Raw genomic sequence first — 18,064 nt, forward strand, 5'->3', positions numbered from 1 at the left:
TCGAGCCCACTCCTAAGGGCAACTCCAAGATAATCTTGCGGCACTCAATTTATGAAGTGAGAGAAAAGTGCATCGCCCACACTTACTGGAGATGCATCAATTACTACAAAACCAGGTGCAGGGCGCGCTTGAAGACGACAGGACGGATGGTGCAGATAGGGGGGCAACCCCACAATCATCCGATCGTGCCGAAGAACTGTCTGGATCTTGTATCGCAGCCTTTTTGGGTCAAGTCCTGATCCAGAGTGCCTTTTTTGACAACATGTCTTGAATACGTTTCTTTTTGATATTTAAGCGTCAATTCTGTTGGAAATTGCTCCGAGCCTTTTGAGTACGACACTGAATGAACGCAATAAGTGAATGACTAAACAGTGTTTTATTGCGTTTAATCCAATAAAGTGCCCCAAGGGTTCACAACAACTTTTGCTCTAATTTCCTTGTAACCGAACGCCGATGTAAGCCGCTTTGCTCCCATACAGCTCAGGCTCAAGGTCCGAAAGCGGCTTGCCAGAACCACCCAATTTCGACCTGGATAATGGACTCTCGATAAAGAACCCCATAAAGGGCCAGTGTTTGCCTTAAATTCACTCTCAACCCCCTACCGGTTGCTTTTGCTCTTCCAGCTAACCGTGGGTTATTTTTTAGCCACTCGAGTGTATTTCTTCGCCGGTCGCAAGAACCCGCAGTTGATCCTCAACAACTACGTGTACACCAGACACTCCAAGCCGTCAGACCGCACCTACTGGGAGTGCCGCTCGAAAAAAGACTCGCGGTGCAAGTCGCGCATCACCTCCAAAGGCAACAAGATCTTTTTTGGGGAGGAGCACAACCATATGCCGCCCTCTGTCAACTTCACCGGACTGCCCTTCCGCTCTTTTCTGGTGGTCCATCGCAACAAGAGCGAGCCGGACTTTCACACCTTCTACTACAATATGCTGCGCCATGAGGTTAAGGTGGAGGCCACCACCCCTCAAGCCCAGACCTGAGATGTTTGCCAAATTCTCTGTATCCAATGAAGCATTTAATGGAACTACTCTCTACAGTATTTAGCTGTGCAATACGTACTGCCCTAGAATAGGAGCCCTTGTACTCGTGCTCTCTTATACACCCTTCTTTATATATATATACACATATATAGAAGAGAACTGTTGGAATCCAAATCCTCACTCGCCTTCTAGTCTCGACCCTTTACACTAACGTGCCTCAATTTTAGAGCTGGTATATTTCAAAATCGCCCTCAGGCAGCCGCAGCTGATTGTGCGCAACTACATTTTTGGCATGAAGAACAAATCCGACCGCAAGACTTACTGGAGCTGCGTCTCGGATCGGAAAACTTTTTGTAGGGCGGCGCTCACCACACATGGCCAGGAAATCTGGATTAGGGAGAATCACAACCACGACCCGCCGTTGATCTGTCTGGACGGGCTCAAGTGCCGCAAGTTCAACGTCAAGCAGCAGAAGGCGCAAGGGAGCTACAACTACAACTACTACTTCCGCAGAAACTTAGTGTAGCGGATTTTCGTATAGGTTGAATAAAACAATTTGATATCGAAAAGCCACCCCGTGTAGATCCCTCCTCTATAAAAGTAGCTATAGCGGTAAGCTATATAGTATAGTGTAGTAGCTTGTAGGGCTTGGTGTAGGCACAGGTTTCACCTACTGTGATTTTAGAGCTGGTGAAGTTTATCCATTGTGGCACGCGAAGCAACTTCGGCCAAGTGTTGTGGCGTGGATTCGTCTACACCTTGCACAATTATGTGCCGCGTCTTGGTCGCTCCTATTGGACCTGCCAGTTCAAGCGCCAGAAATGCCGAGGAAAAATCGTCACTTATGAGAATAAGATCCGGTTCTTGAGAGAAGAACACAACCATCCGCCGCCTGATACTTTAGACTACAACCTTCTCTACTCTTCGCATTTTCATTTGGATATCTTATAAAAGCTTTCGTGTAGAGATGGGTGCTTTTTCTCCCTCCATGTTCTTAGAGGGTTATCCGATTATTGTGTAACTCCGACGGTTTTCAGGGTTTATTCATGTGGGAGCCGGCACAAAGAATCCAAAGATCATCCTGGATAGCAATGAATTTACCATCAACACCAGACAAGGGTCGAGAACCCGGTGGCGGTGCACACAGTACTTCAAGTGCAAATGCGCCGCCACCTTGGTTACTTACGGCCGGGTGGTGAATGTCAACCGCTTTCACAACCATCCCCCCATGAACCCCAAATTGAGCGAGCACTATTTGGTGCAGGCTGTCACTATAGTGCGCACTGGAAAGCACTAGGAAAACCATCAACTTTCTCTTGTTAGTGTGACCAACCCCCATTAAACTATACCTTGACTGGTTTGGGGGGTTTATTTGGGGTGTCTCTGTTGTTGTAGGATCAGGATGATTGATCAACTGACTGTTTGTAGGGCTGATCTACGTGGTGCCGGCGATCAAGAACCCAAAGATTATTGTCGACCATCATGAGTACCTGATCAACCGCAAGGATTACGCCGGGCGAACCATGTGGTTGTGTGCGAAATACAGCAAAATACGCTGCAAATCGCGCATCATCACCTATGGGAAAACGGTGAAGATCATGTCCAGCCACAACCATTCGCCGATGCGCATCGATATCAGCAATGCAGTCACTCAAAGAGTGACCATCCTGCGCAACAATTAACCCCATTCATTCCCTGGAAACCGAGCAATGGGTCTTTTTGGTTTCAGAGCTCATCCACGTGGTGCCGGGCACAAAGAACCCGAAGATCATCTTGGATGAGAACGAGTACTCGATCAACAAGAAGCTGATCGATCGTACGCAGTGGATCTGCACCCAGTACTCGAAGATCAAGTGCCGGTCCAGGTTACTCTCCAGGGGCGGCACCATCCGCGTTACGGCCGGCCACAATCACACCCCCACTTTTCCAGACAAATCCAAAGCCGTCGCTCAGCGAGTGATCATAATTCGCAAACCTCAATGTTTTTAAAACTGTCCATAAATCCAGTCAAAATCCTAGACGCGTATTCTTGCAGCTCTCCCCCGTCACAGTATCTGAATCAAACCTTCATTAATCCCCGTTCAATTCCAGGCCTCATCTACGTGCTGCGCGGTAAAAAAAACCCAAAAATAATCGTGGAAAACAACGATTTTGTTGTGAAGAACAAGATGAAGAACAGGACGATGTGGTACTGTTGTCAGCGCAGGAAAACCGGCTGCAAGGCCCGCTTGCTGTCCCAGAGTAACACCATCAAAGTGGAGGAAAAACACAACCATCCCACAGTGTTTCCTGATAAAAGTTCAGCTGTTGAGCAACATGTCACGTTCGTCTACAGTTAGACTAAGAATTGCGCGTTGACTCCAACTCAAAAATTTTCATTTTTGGGTTTTGGGGGGCTCGCTAAATCTTCTTTGTCTTAGCGAATATCATATGTGAACTTTCCAAGGCAAAACATTACTTATTTTATTTGAGTTTCAGTTCTCCATTTACCCACTCTAAGCCAGTTTACGGTCATTCTGTTCCAGACACAATATTTGTAATCCATGGCAAGAACCCGAAAATCATAGTCCAGGACAATGTTTTCAGGGTCAAAAAGAAAATGAAGGACATAACCCTGTGGTACTGCAAAGCGCCAGAATTCCGGTTGAAAAGCGCGTCTGGTTTCTCACAGGAATTTCCTGACAATCGCTTTATTCTCGGTAGCGATTCAGTTCAGGTTTAGAACCGATATCGAACCGAGTTAGGGCGCAGGCTCGGTTCAGGCCCTGTTCAGAACCGATCCTTGATTCCTTCGTTCCGCGAACGTTTTTGCAACCACCTTTTAGTAGTACCAACAGGATTTTAGTTACTTTCTGCCTAACAATAATTTCTCTAAACTGAAATGCAATGGAGTGAAAGTATAAAGACGGATGTGCTGATTTTTTGATGATCATGGTTTCTCTGCGAAAAGTAGCAGTTTTTTATCGCAATTAATTAATTAATTTTTAAAAAGCCACTGTGAAAGATTTTACATTTGCTGTATTAGACCTGCATTTTTTGTACATTGCTGGGGGTACAATTGGTACCACCGACGACGTTTTGTCTGCAACCCGTTCCGTTATTCAAATTTTTGACTTTGTTCCATTCACCCTGAGGCGAAAACTTCCTAACATATGTAGGCAATTCCAAGTTTATTTTTACATTGGCGTTCTGATCAAAATTAGCTAACTAAATGCGATAAAAAACTTAATAATTCTTAAACTGAATAGTGATTTACAAATTATTATACAATTTAAAAAAATTTTTTGATTTTTCTTTTACAACATCATCATAACTGAAATATTTCACGTATAAAATCGTGAAAATCAATCGATCGAACTAAATCACCTTCAATGCTTGACCTTAAGCTTAACCAATGGAGCGATAGTTGAAAACGGAAAAATAAAAAAAAACAAGGTTTTAGGCGCAAGTTTAGTTTCAGTTTTCTAAAGACGACGGCGTTTCAAGTTTGTCAGGCCAGGGAAATTTGTGAGAAGTTTGACTAACGGATTCGATGTGTTTTCTTATGATCTGTGGCGAAAAGTGGCAGTTTTTTTATTACTTCGAATAAGATAGAATTATTAAGTTTGTTTATGTTTATATTACATTTAATTAACTAATTTTGATCAGAACGGAATTGTAAAAATAAGCTTGCAATTGCCTACATACAGGGTGGTTTTTTAGTGCGAGAGAGTCCATTATTGGTTAGTTGGTGATGAACTTTCGAAAAATAGTTTCATATTAGAGGTTATTTTTCTGTAACAAGGTTACAACGTTCCAATTTCAATGTGACGTTCGTTGGCAATACGTTTCAAAATGCGGTTCCAAAAGGAACATGTTACTTTTAAAAATTGTCATTTAACATTCGCAATGATGATGATGGTAGAAATAGTAATGACAAATAATGATTTAGTTTATTAAAAGAATATTTCTTAACTAACGCTCTTAGATAAAATAAAAAACAAAACATGAGTCAGAAGTACCTGCTTAAAGAACAAAAGAACTGATAATAAACTAGATAACATTTATAAATAACAACTGATTAAATAAAATATACACTTTATTTGAAAAAATGTTTAAAAATCAAATTTTCATTTAAAAATGAATTAACATTTAAAAATAAAAGTTTTTGCAGATACTTTTTACTGAGTTCGAAGTATTACCCGAGTAAATTTTGGTACCACCAAAAAATAATTTTAAAAATATGTTGACCAACGGTTCCAAAAAGAACCGTTTAAGTCGGCAAACGGCTGCAGCTAGATAGATCGCTCGACGACTTTGTAAATTGTCTATCTAATGACGTATTAATATACTTCCATTTGAAAAACAAAATTCATATCGCGTTAAAAAGTTTTAAATTGAAGTCCACATTGTTAACACCATGTACAATGTATTAATATTTTGGTTCAATAGAATTCTTAACGGATCTTTGGTGATTGGAAAGACGTATTTTTTGTATCTTTAACTGGTTTTTTTGCTTCTACAATGAATTTTTAGATACCATGTTTTTCGGCAAAATTTTACTAAAATGGCGATAATCTGGCAACGTCGCAAGTAAGAAAAAAACAATTTACGGTACAAATGTAGAATTTCAAGCTGCATTCGATGAGCTAATGAAAAATGGGTAGTTCTATTTAAAAAAATACACTTTGATCATGCCTCGTTATTCTGAGACACTGTATCATATAACATATTTTTTAAATGTGCGCACTTTGTGCGTCAACAACTTTTATATAAAACTATTTTTGGAAAGTTCAACACCATCGGATATAATGGACTCTATTGCACTAAAAAACCACCATGTCCTCAATTTTTCCAAATGAGATCTGCAAAATGCCAATTTTCGCACTGATTATAAAAAACTCATGAAATCCGTTTTTTGAACTCCTCACAGTCGAAACGCCGTCGTCTTCAAGAAACTCAAACTAAACTTTCGCTTAAAACTAAGGACTATTTTTTAATTTTTCTATTTTCAACTATCGCTCCATTGGTTAAGCCAAGCATTGAAGGTTATTTACTTCGATTGATTGATATTTACGATATGATAAGAGCCAGACAAATTTTAAAAAAGTTATTGTATAATAATTTGTAAATCACTATTAAGTTTAAGAATTATTAAGTTTTTTATGTTTATATCGCATTTAATTAACTAATTTTGATCAGAACGTTAAGGTAAAAATATACTTGGAATTGCCTACATATTTTGGCAATTTTTCGCCTCAGGGTGAATGGAAACAAAGCATAAATGGGAATCAAGAAACGGGATGCAGACGAAATGTGCAGGTACAAAAAAATGCATGTTGCAAGACAGGAGATGTAAGTAAGATCTTGCGTTTGTACAGGGGCATATTTAAAATTAATTAATTAATTGCGATAAAAAACCTCTATAATTATATTTTATTCAAAATAAAAAACTGCCACTTTTCGCAGCGAAACCATGATCATACAAAACACAGCAATTCCGTCGTTCCACTTTTACTGCATTGCATTTCAGTTTAGGGAAATTACTGTTAGGCACAAAGTACCTAAAATCCTGTTGGTACTACTGAAAGGTGGTTCTAAAACCGTTTGCAGAGCGAAGGAATCAAAGATCGGTTCTGAACAGGGCCTGAACCGAGCCTGCGCCCTAACTCGGTTCGTTATCGGTTCTGAACCCATCCTGAATCGCTGCCGCGAATAAAGCTAATGATGCCGGGAGCTCGTCTCGATGCCGATGCGAACCCTATGTTTTGTTTGTTCTGCGCTAGTCAGAACCACTGGTCCTTCATTTAATCCTAGAAACCTTTCGGTTCGGATGGAGTAATTTTTTTACCGCAAACACCCAATTCTTTCAGTTTAGAACAACCAGTTCTGAATCGTTACCGCGAATATCTGACCAACATGATCATTCCAGATTGTTTCCGGATAAATATGGCGCCATTCGCCAGCGCGTTAACTTCGTCTTCACTTAGACAACGTCTGGTTGCAGTTTTTAACCGATTTCCGGTTTTAGCCACAATCTTCGTGGTACGAGCGCGCAAGAACCCCAAGCTAATCGTGGACGACAACGAATTTACGATCAACCGAAAGTTGGCCGGGCGCACCATGTGGATCTGCTCCCAGTATTCACGCCACAATTGCCGCGGGCGCATTGTCACCTTTGGAAAAACCGTCAAGGTAACTTCGGAGCACAACCATCCGCCGATGGTTCCTGATGTCACCAAAGCCAGCTCAAAAAGTGTAACACTAATTCGGCTTTCACCGAAGTGAATAAAGTTTTAACTCACACTTGCTCTGCCTTTTCCTTGATCAGAATCAGCGCCGATTAATTACCGACAATTTGTAGGTGTTTTTTACGTGGTTCGTGAGGTGAAGAATCCGAAGCTGGTCCTGGATACGAAATGGGCTGCAGCTCCCGGATGCCAACACAGGCAGAAGCAGTCGAACTGTTGGACAGCCCCAATCGCCAGTCTCTGTACTGCTCGACAAAGACTTGAGCGATATTCCGACGCACACAGTGCAGGATGTGCGAAACCAGCGCTGATTTCCTGCTGTTTCAGGTGACATCTACATAGTTTCCGGCAACAAAAACCCGATAATCATCCTCGACAGTAACGAGTTTTCCATCTACTCCAAAGGGGCATCCAGCACCAGATGGCGCTGCTCGTCTTACTTCCGTAGCAAGTGCCGCGCCAAACTGGTGACATTCGGAAACGTAGTACAGACCGCGAACGAACACAACCATCCGGCCAACTCGCAGAGAGCTTGGAGTAGCATTAAGAGCCAGCGAGTTACTATAGTGCGCAAATAGACAAAGTGGAGGGGACTCAGGCCGGTATGTTTAGTCGATCTTCGGAACTTTGCCGGATATTGTGTTGGCGGTCAGCCGCCGTCGACGCGAAAGCGATCGGTTTTTGATGCAAAGCTGTTCCTCGATAGGGAGAATCGCCGGTGATTTTCCCATAGAATGGGCATGCGCAATTTTGCTATTCTGGTGGCCCTCGCCGTTGAAAAAATGAAAATTCGCCACTGCTTATTATTTAGTTTTAGATGCTGGTGAAGTCGTTTTAAATGCGCTGGAACGCCGTCAAAGGAGAAAAGTTCAGCGCTTTCCACTGCGGCTAAAATCGGAAAACAACAATTTTTTCTAAGACATATTAGCGGTGAAAGCCTTATAAGACATATAACGTTGAGAAAATCAACCAGTTGATTCCGAAACCTCGTTGTCTAAACATTTAAAAAATGTAATGCAGTAATAAGTTTGTTTGTTATTATTATTATTATTTCAACAACACATCATACATACAAGCTTGAGTTTTTTTCACCAAGTAGGGACTGACCGTAAAATTCATTAAATATATCTATTATCAAAAGAACAGGAAGGCCTCGATTGTGATTTGTTCCTGGTGATTGAGTAATGGCAACAAAACATTTTGCACAATTTCCTTTGAAAAACGAAAGCGTTTTCTGAAATCGGCTTCAGTAGATTTCACAAGAAAATAACACTATTATTTGAATTCCATATCACGCTTGTTGATGTTTCCTTTACGTATCTTTGTGGTATGTTCAAATCTAATTCCAACTCTGAATTATCCCGATTAACACTGTACAGGGTGTTTCCTAATAAGTTGTCACTAGAGGTGTAATAAACGGTTATTTTTCTGTAACGGGTTACAACGTTCCAGTTCACTTTGGTAATAGGTTTCAAAATGCGGTTCCAAAAGGAACATGTTATTTCTTAAATTTTTCATTAAAAATGCAGAATGATGATGATAGTAGAAATAGTTCTGATATATAATGATTAACTTTATTAAAATCATAATTCTTCCAATCTCTTCATACAAATTTTTATCTTCTTTGAATCTCAGTCATAGTTCAACCTACACTATCAGAGACTGATAGAAAATTTACAACTGCCCGATTAAATTCCTCATCCAGTATCATTCCAACAATCGGATGTCCAAGCAGTACATTTGGTGGCATGCGTTTGCAAGTTTTCCCGCTTCAAATAGCGTTCTCGCGTTCTCACGTTCTTTGTCGCAATCTTAAATTCTGTTTTCAATGTATTCAGAGTATTCAACCCGGGGATTCTTCGCAAACAGACTCGTTGAAGCCGCAAATCGTGAACGTAGTCATTTCTTTAAATAAACGTCTGTTTCGATGAAAGCCATTTTTTGTTAGTAGAAGTTAGGCCAGCTCGTCTTCTTTTGATGCAAAGAATATCGCACTATCCTTTTGATCATGTGCTTACGGATGGGACATCCTGTATATACTTCTGAAATCAGGAAAAAGTCCAATCGACCCGTACAAAAATATATGGGTTTCATTTAAAAAAAAACATACTGTATGCCGAATGTTGACAATTCCGTGTTTTATATTTGTATTTTAAATTCAGATTTAAAAAATTTGAGTAAAATTAAACAACTTTTGTATTGGACAGTTTCACAATTTATTTGAGATAAACGATTCATAGGAGGTGTCAGCTTATGAGGAAACACCATGTACAATACATCGAGATCGTTATCAATATATTTAAAACAAAAATAGAATTAAAAAGTTGAGAACTTTCTCGCACAATATAGTTTTGGCGATCGTTCGGAGATGCCTACACCCATCTCCGACAAATTCCCATCGCATCGCCCGACAACATCAAAATGCGCGTGCGTCACATGCCCAACCAAAATTGCCTCCAGCGAACGTCGGGAGGTCGGCGCATCGTAAAAGACCGACTAAACATACCGGCCTTAGTAACTGACTAAGAAGCGCTTCCTAAAGTGCCGTTTACACGCTCAAACTGGCTTGCACAAGCCCGATCGCTCAGGCAAATCGATACAAACCTATCCTGAAGGAAAATTCACTTCAGACGGGATCGTTGGCTTGAGCGTGTGGACAATATTCAAGCCAGGTTTATGGGTTTTGAACGAAATATCGCGACCATGTGCGGGGTTTCCTTTGTTGTATTGTGGGCAAGTGTTCTGCAGGCGCCACATCTGGCGCTAGTACCAATACAGATGCAGAAAATATTACCTACTTTTTGCTAAAATTTTAGTTTGTATTTAGACACAGGTGCTTCAGTTCAAGCTTCAGTAACATTAAATTTGTATGAAACGCTCTCCCATATCATGAAACGACGGCTAATGGGAAGCAACAAATTTGTCACTTTATTGGTTCCTACAAATTGTTTCCTTTTTTGTGGAAAGTCAAAAATAAAAATTACATCATTTTTGTTTTCAAGTTAATCTGTTTCTTTATAATACACACTGCAGCCGTTGCAAGAATTAATTCTTCGCCCAAATGTTCCAGCTTGTTGGCAACAATACAGTTGTGGGTGTTCCTCCTTCACGCAAGCCAGAGTGTTCAGATGGCTGGAGCGTGTAAATGGGCTTTAACATCTGGTCCTGTTTTAGACGCAGTAATCTACATCCTGCCCGGGCGAAAGAACCCGCGCCTTAAGCTGAACGACTACGAGTACGTCGTCCACAAGCAGGATCAAATGCGCACCAGGTGGCGATGCACGAAGAGGCGTTTCAAGTGCCCGGCTGCACTCTACAGCTCCGGCAAGTGCGTGGAGGTGCGCAGAACTCACAACCACCCGTCAGAGCCACGTAGTGACCACGACCTCAACGTGACGTCCAAGTGTATTAAAGTGTTCTATCGTTGACTAAGCGCATTATTACATTAATTTGTGAAAATAAATTAACTGAATTGATCACTGGTTTCGTTGCAGGGGACATAATCTACATATCCAGAGGGCGCAAGTATCCGCTTATGGTTGTTGATGGGTTCGAGTTCTACATGCACATCCAAACGGCGCTCAAGACACGCTGGCGCTGCGTCAACCAGCGCAAGAAATGCCGCGCCGTGCTCTACACGTCCGGTAAGGTGGTGAAATTGCGCCGCTCGCACAACCACGTCCCCAAGTCGAAAAGCGAGCTGGGCTTCCTTATTCCCCAGCCTGCGGTTATTCAGCGCAATTGCTAAAGTATACTTAATACAGTACATAACGCTATGGGGATTATTATGAAATGCATTCCCACCTTGCGTTCCCTTCAACGAACCGGCGGGCCCCGAACACCCAAAGATCTGTGTGGATCGCCGCAACTGATACATCATCAGCAAATAAATCAGTGTCTCACACTAATATGTCGTTTCATTTGGGAACACTCCCTCAGATTTGGGAGAGTCGCTCCCTGATACAGCCTCCTCCACGGAGAGTTATGAGAGCCAACCGCATACCTGTTTTAGAATGGGTGACGATCTACGTGGAAAACCCGAAGCCTGGCAAGCACCCAAAGCTGATCGTGGATGAGAATATGTTTCTAAGGCACCGCACTCAAGCCACCAAAACAGGAGTGACCATTCGCTGGAGGTGTAGCAATGTCTTCAAGACCAAGTGCAAGGCCGTGCTCTACACGACCCTGCAGGAGGGTTCGGTAATCAAAGCGCTCTACGACCACAACCACGAGTCGAATGTGGACCGCTGGAGCAAGCAGCGGATGATCGCAAAGGGCTTTTTCATCACTAGGCCTACGCAGGCCTGTAAAAGGGGGCCGCCTCGCGACCTACGTCGCGCTCGAAAATCCAAACCTGTTCCCAAACCACCCAAAGACACGAATCCTCAGGGCAAAGAGATGCAAGTACATATTGCTGGCCAGGCAGAGCCGATTGTCATTAAGGTGATGGGTAATGTCCCGGTCGAAAGCACAACTGACCAGCCTTTGTAGCTTTTCCTGGAAATAAATGTTTTACGGACCGAACTACTGTGTATGAGCAGTTATTTGATTGACCATCCGTAAACTCTTTCCTATCCTAGTAGCTAATCAGCGTGATTAGTTGTAGTGGATCATTTCTGGATACTAGTCTATGTTGTAGGGAAAAATGTCATCTACTTCACATTGGGCCGAAAGTACCCGAAGATCGTGATGGACCGCTTCGAGTACAAGCGGAAAAGTAACAACTCGAGCCACATGAAAACTACGTGGGTTTGCACGCAGACGGGGTGCAAGGCCCGCATGCTGTCGTATGGGAAAAACCTCTGCGTCAAGGCCATCGCCCACAACCACCCCGCCACTTACTTGGGCGACTACAGCGGCCTCAAGTCGCAAGTGTTTGACGTTGAGACCACTGGAGACCGGCTGAAACCCACCTAAAAGCTAATACCACATTAGCTTGTTCAATGATGTTTTTTGGTCTATTTTCTCTCACACTATGCATCCTGAACGTTTGCAATGTTGTTTAAAAAGTTGAAGAGCGGTGTCGGTGTCTCACCTGCTGTTATTCCAGGTCTCACTTCGACCACCATCTACGTCTTGCCAGGCACAAAGTACCCGAAAATCGTCTTCAACTCATACGTGTTCACTCTACACAACAGATCTGGAGCGAAAAGCCGCTGGCGTTGTCCTTACCACACCAAGATCAAGGGTGGCTGCAAAGCCTCCCTTATCACCACTGGACGAATCGTGTTCGCGTCCAATGAGCACAACCACACTCCAGACCATGTTCCAATGGAAGCCGCTGTTCCTCAGCGAATTTTCTTTAAAAGAGTTAAATGATTTTTCCGTTAAGTGTTGAGTTTTGGTTCCCTTCCCGCCTCAACAGAGCAAGATCGAGGTTGCTCTAATCATGAGCTGTCTGCAAAGCCCTCTGGATCGGCTCACTCAATTTGTCATCCCTTGCTATGGAGCAAGAAAGATGGCTTTTTCCTCCTGGGCGCTTCATGGAGTTTACTTATCATTTTCAGGCACGATCTACTTCACTCCAGGCCGCAAGTACCCTAACGTGGTCTTCGAGGGCTTTGAATACAAAATCCGGAAGACCAGTGCAACGCGCAACTACTTCCGTTGCAAACGGGAGGCTTCAAGCTGTAGGGCCAAGCTCGAAACCTTCGGCAAGTGCGTGTTGATCAAGGGACGCCACAACCATTCCGCCACCTACCTGGACAAGGTCCAGCAATTGCACAGCGTTCGCGTAGTTACCTTGAGGGAAAGTGTCCTAATACACCAATAAAGTCACTTTCAAACTAGTTCAAAGTTGTTTGCGTCAATGCTGCACTTGGGCCGCATTGTGCATATATTTTTTCAAGCCGTTTGCTATACAGGGGGATATACATGTCAATAACAAGGATGTTTCAATGTGTGGCAACATCACGCCATTAAAGCCCTTTGGTAGTTGCAGGTACGGTGTATTTTGCCGCCGGCCGAAAGCACCCGATCATGATAATCGACGGGTTCGAGTACAAGTTGCTGCTGCGCAACGATGCGCGCAGCAGCTGGTGCTGCACACAGGACACAAAGTTCCGGTGCAAAGTGCGCCTGATGGCCATGGGCAACATGATCCAGATCAAAAACTGCGCCCACACTCATGGGCCCACCTTCAAGGGCGATCGGGGCCTGCTCAAGTCGCACTCCGTTACGCTACAATATTGCCAGAAGTTCACGCGCATACCCACACTGTAGATTACCGTGTAGCCTAAAGCAACGCCTGTTGTAGATATGAAGGTGCACTTTGGGACTGGAGTCAAGCATCCCAAGATGATCATCGAGGGCTTTGAGTTCAATATGCACATGCGCCGAAAGGAGACCACTTTGTGGCGCTGCTCGCAGTTTAACAAGTGCAAATGCAAAGTGCGAGCCGTCACCATGGGGGGTCTGGTGCGCATCAAGGCTATGCGACACACCCATGGGCGCATTGTGAGCCAAACAGCGCAAGCTGCGTTTCCTCATCGGATTCTTCGGGTTTTCTTCACTGAAAGGCTCACCACGTAGTGCCTAGTTGTCTAACCAAATACATCTACTGCCAGGCTTTGGTGGTTGTCATTTCCCCGCCTCCCAGAAGGACTAGAAGGGGGCGTGTCCTTCGGTCCCCTTGTCTCCATGAGCTCAGTGCTTAACTCCCCTCTTCAATTTCAGAAATAATTCACTTCTCTCCGGGGACGAAGCATCCGAAAATGGTAATTCGTGGGTTCGAGTACAAATTGCATAGGCAGACGGGGCGCAGCAGCGAGTGGGCGTGCACTTTGCACTCGAAGCACAAGTGCAGGGCGCGCGCCATCACCAAAGGTCACACAGTCTACTTGAAAGCTGTGGATCATAGCCACTCGCGACTCTACGCGGACTTTCAATCTCTGGACTTACCGTCCAAGGCTGTTTCTATTGTATATTTGGATAATTTGAAGAGGATTGAAGGCTGGTTCTGAAAAGTTGTTAGTCATCAGTAAAAGACGCCTATTTAGGTCAATAGATGGTGGCGGATGTTCGATATACCGTTCGAGGATATGTTGCCTCTTCTGTGCATTTGGTGCAAATATGGAACTAACTTCATAGAGCCCTGAGGATGACTTAAATATAGTCAAAACGTCGGCCCGTGAAAAATAGTGTTTTATTTTGCCGCCATCTTCTGACCGAAGACACAGACCTAAATAGGCGTCTTTTACTGATTATAATCATTGTCACTAATTAACCGCTATGTTGCGCTATTCGAAACCTTTATAAGAAAGATCAACAGCCAGGGGGTTTTAGGTGGTCCCACGACGGTTTACTTCATGGCCGGGCGCAAGAACCCCAAAATGGTAATTGACGGGTACGAGTACTTCTTGCACAAGCGCACACCAAACAGCAGCCTGTGGATGTGCAGCAAGCAAAGCGCCAACGCCTGCCGGATGCGCCTGCTTAGCACCGGCAAGTCGCTGCTGTTCAAGTCGGCGATACGCCACTGCCACGAGCGCACCTTCAAGGGCAGCTATGCGAACCTTTCCAGCCGCCAGGTGTTGATTTCGTGGTGCGACAACTTCAAAAGCGCCACCAAGTAGCGAGGAGCCGGTACTAATCGGGGCACTTTTTAGCTACTCTGTACTTTGCCCCCGGCCGGAAGAACCCCATTCTGATCATGGACGGGTTTTCCTTTCTGATGCATCGGCATCGCAAACCGGTCCATCAGTGGATGTGCACCGGCCGATTGAAGTTCAAGTGCAAAGTGCGCCTGCAAACCACCGCCAATCAAGTTACCATCAAGCGAGTGCCGCATACCCATGGCAGAACCTGGAGTGGTACCTACGAAAACATGCAACCCCATTTGGTGCAAGTCGCCTACGTGGATCGCTTTGATATCAAGAAATAACGTCTTTAGCATAACAGGGTGTTGGGGCCAAATAAGTACATCTCGCCGTTGGCGTCACTCCAGCTTCTCTGTTTACCCCCCTTTCCTTACCGCCGAGGTGGTGTTTGGCCTAGCACCGCGGTCATTTCAGGTTATCTGGCAGAATTTCATCTCCAAGAGTCTTCGTCTCTCTGTTGCATATGATCTGCAGTGACACTAAATATGTAGGGTAGTTTGGTCCTCTAATTCGCACCCCTGCAGGTCGGTTAATCGCTCAGTCCCATCATGAAGAGGTGGTTTTGCAGGGCGCGTGTCCTGTTAAAAAGGCCACTATCCTCCTTATTTTTTGATTGCTGAGATCTAGCAGTTCGTTTTTGCGCATTGGTTGTGGAGGTCCCACCAACTGCCTTGCGGTAAGGAGTCGCGTTGTCTCCTCCCAGTACTTTCTATGTTCTTCCGAGATCTATTGCCCAACTCCCGCCCTAACTCTGGCATGAGATATGTCACAAGCAGGTTTTGGTTGGTCAGTGGTTGCTCAGCCCCGGCCTTAGCAAGTTCCGCAGCAACCTTGTTTCTGTTGTTCCTGTTTGTCCTTGTTGCCCAAGTGAGTTTTACTCTGTTTGAGCTCCCAGCCAGGGCCGTAAGTTCTTTTACACAATTTAGCACACATTGTGACCTAATTGTGTATGATTCGAGTACCTTTATTGCGACTTCGTCTCCGGTTAGGATGGTAATATGCTTACGTGGGTAGGCTCTTTCCCTCATTTTCCGGGCGCAAATTGTTATCGCTAGTACACTTGCTTGGAAAGCGGTCGTGATTGTACTCATGTTTACGGTAATCCTTTCCCCAGTTCTTCCTCTTTCGACTACATATACCAGCGCCTGTGCCCCATGCTGTTATTGTGGCTTCCGCATACCATACCCTAATTTATGTTAATATTTTAAGTTAATTTAGATATTTTGCCTTAATCTGTGGAAACAAATGTGCAATATTGGCCACTACCAGCAAAAACAAATAAATTCACATTCACAAGACAAAACCTTGAATAAACCGATGTTTCTTTTGATTTACGCGATTATTTATACTAAGACATATCGCGGTATAAGCGGCATCACCGTCAAGTGCTTTATTGATGTGGGCAGACCGTTGGTACTAACAGTGAGCTGTCGTAGATCGCATCTATTTCTGCCTATCCTCCAAACGGAAGAATCCCATCATAGTAATTGGCGCCTACGAGTTCCGCGTGAAGAACCGCTTTGGAGCAAGGACACGTTGGTGCTGCACGAAGGAATCAGCAGAAAAGTGTAAAGTGCGTTTCATCACTCAGGAAAACACCCTGCATTTCAATGGCGCCGTCCACAACCATCCTCCCACTTTCAAAGGGGACGTCAGCGATCTCAGTCCGAGCAGCGTCCACGTTGTCAAGGGCCGCTTTCCCTCCGCGCTTTGAGCCTCCCCACCAGTTTCCCTCACAGATCTAATGTTTTAGGCAAACTGATGAGCTCGATGGGGCAGCTTCATGTAAAGCTTGATTATGTACACGAGGAACTGATTAAACTGACGCTTATGGTGGGGGCATTCGCTACCGGAAAAACGGAGGACGGGATGAAGGACGACTGGAGTTCGGTGTTCCCAATTTTGTCCTTGGAGCAGTTAAATTCGTTGGAGGCCATTCTGGAGCTGCCGGGAAAGGTCACCAGTCTGGTGAGTTAGCATTGTTGTCCAATCGTTCAAAAACGTCAAAAGCCTAAAGAATTTGAACCGTTTGAATCTCACCAAATACGTTCCAGATGGAGTACACGAAGAAAATCGGCGGCTTTACCGTAACGGAAATCACACACCGATCAATGTCCCGACTGTTGGACTGCAGTGTCGGTGCCAGGTTCAGCTGGTTGGGGAAAAAGGGAAAGCTGGCGTTCTACACCTACAGACTGGCAGCAGTGCTTAAAGGTGCGTGGAGCTCAATTATTGGCAGTTTAATGACGCTGTTTGTTTCAGAATCGATCCTGACCAATTCCAGAGTGCGCCAGCAGGACACCACTGAACGGGACGTAGAGAAATGCATGATGGGGTGGCTGCGCCACTGCCCGGCCAAATGCCAGGCCGCAACCGACAAACTGGAAATTTCTCTGTAGACATTGTTTAGTTGATTCAATATATGAATAGTTTCAATCTCCCATTTCTGGATCGCAGTGTTGCGAGCTTGAGTCAAAAATAGTGATTTTTAGCCACCATCTACTTCACGAGCAAGCGCAAAAACCCCTGCATTATCCTGCAGAACTTTGAGTTCCGGATGAAGGTGCGTTGCAATGACCGCACCTTGTGGGTGTGCAGCAGGGACAAGAATCGGTGCCGAATGAGGATCTACTCATCCGGCAACACTGTGACTTTGAAGGGCGGCTACCACTCCCACCAAGCGACCTTCACTGGGTCCACCGACACCTTTAAGTCCCAGGTGGTAAACATTGTGCGCAAGTAGTGAATTGGGTAGTCAAATAAACATGTTGTCCATTTTTGAGCCTTACAATTCCCCAATATCCTTTTCCTGCAATGTGAACAAACACTGACCCACTCTTGTTTGTAGGATCGACTTTCCGTTACTGATTTCAGGCACTTTTAGAAACCATTCACTTCAGGATGACCAAGAAGGACCCGATCATGATCAGGAACAGTTTCGAGTACAGGTACAGATTGAAGAAGCCTTACGGGAATAAATCGCTGTGAATCTGCACAAAGGAGAGGCGGCTTAAGTTCAAGGCGCGCCTCTACTCAACAAATTAACGCTTTAATTCTGCATCATGCCGATCACCTTTGAGGGCTCCCTTCTCCTCCTCCTTCTTAACGCGCCATCTCCATCAGTGGAGGTCGGAATCACAGTAGCAAATTCTTCTCGGTCTTCGGTTGCTGTTATAAGTTCTTCAAAGTCCAGGCCAGTCCATTGACGTATGTTTCTCAGCCATGACATCTTTCTTCCGAGTCCACGTTT

The 18,064-nt window shown here is 44.4% G+C and overlaps 1 protein-coding gene across 3 annotated transcripts in view; it reads left to right on the forward strand.

The window, feature by feature from the left end:
• Positions 1–17,250, forward strand: part of LOC109538499 (modifier of mdg4) — a 30,559-nt gene extending 13,309 nt beyond the window's left edge. Inside the window, exons 4-6 of one of the 3 annotated variants that reach the window (XM_019905745.2) lie at positions 16,568–16,782; positions 16,869–17,028; positions 17,077–17,250. In XM_019905745.2, coding sequence (XP_019761304.1) covers positions 16,568–16,782; positions 16,869–17,028; positions 17,077–17,213 — 512 coding nt within the window. In that variant the 3' untranslated portion in view covers positions 17,214–17,250. Of the gene's footprint in view, positions 1–10,390; positions 10,622–10,710; positions 11,125–11,228; positions 11,741–16,567; positions 16,783–16,868; positions 17,029–17,076 lie in introns of those variants that run through there. The other 2 variants (XM_019905746.2, XM_019905748.2) reach the window with 2 other exon arrangements.
• The last annotated feature ends 814 nt before the right edge of the window (positions 17,251–18,064 follow it).

Source organism: Dendroctonus ponderosae, unplaced genomic scaffold, assembly GCF_020466585.1.
Source record: "Dendroctonus ponderosae isolate FM_Combo_2020 unplaced genomic scaffold, Dpon_F_20191213v2 Dpon_F_20191213_1, whole genome shotgun sequence".
In the NCBI taxonomy this organism is placed as follows: Eukaryota; Metazoa; Arthropoda; class Insecta; order Coleoptera; family Curculionidae; genus Dendroctonus; species Dendroctonus ponderosae.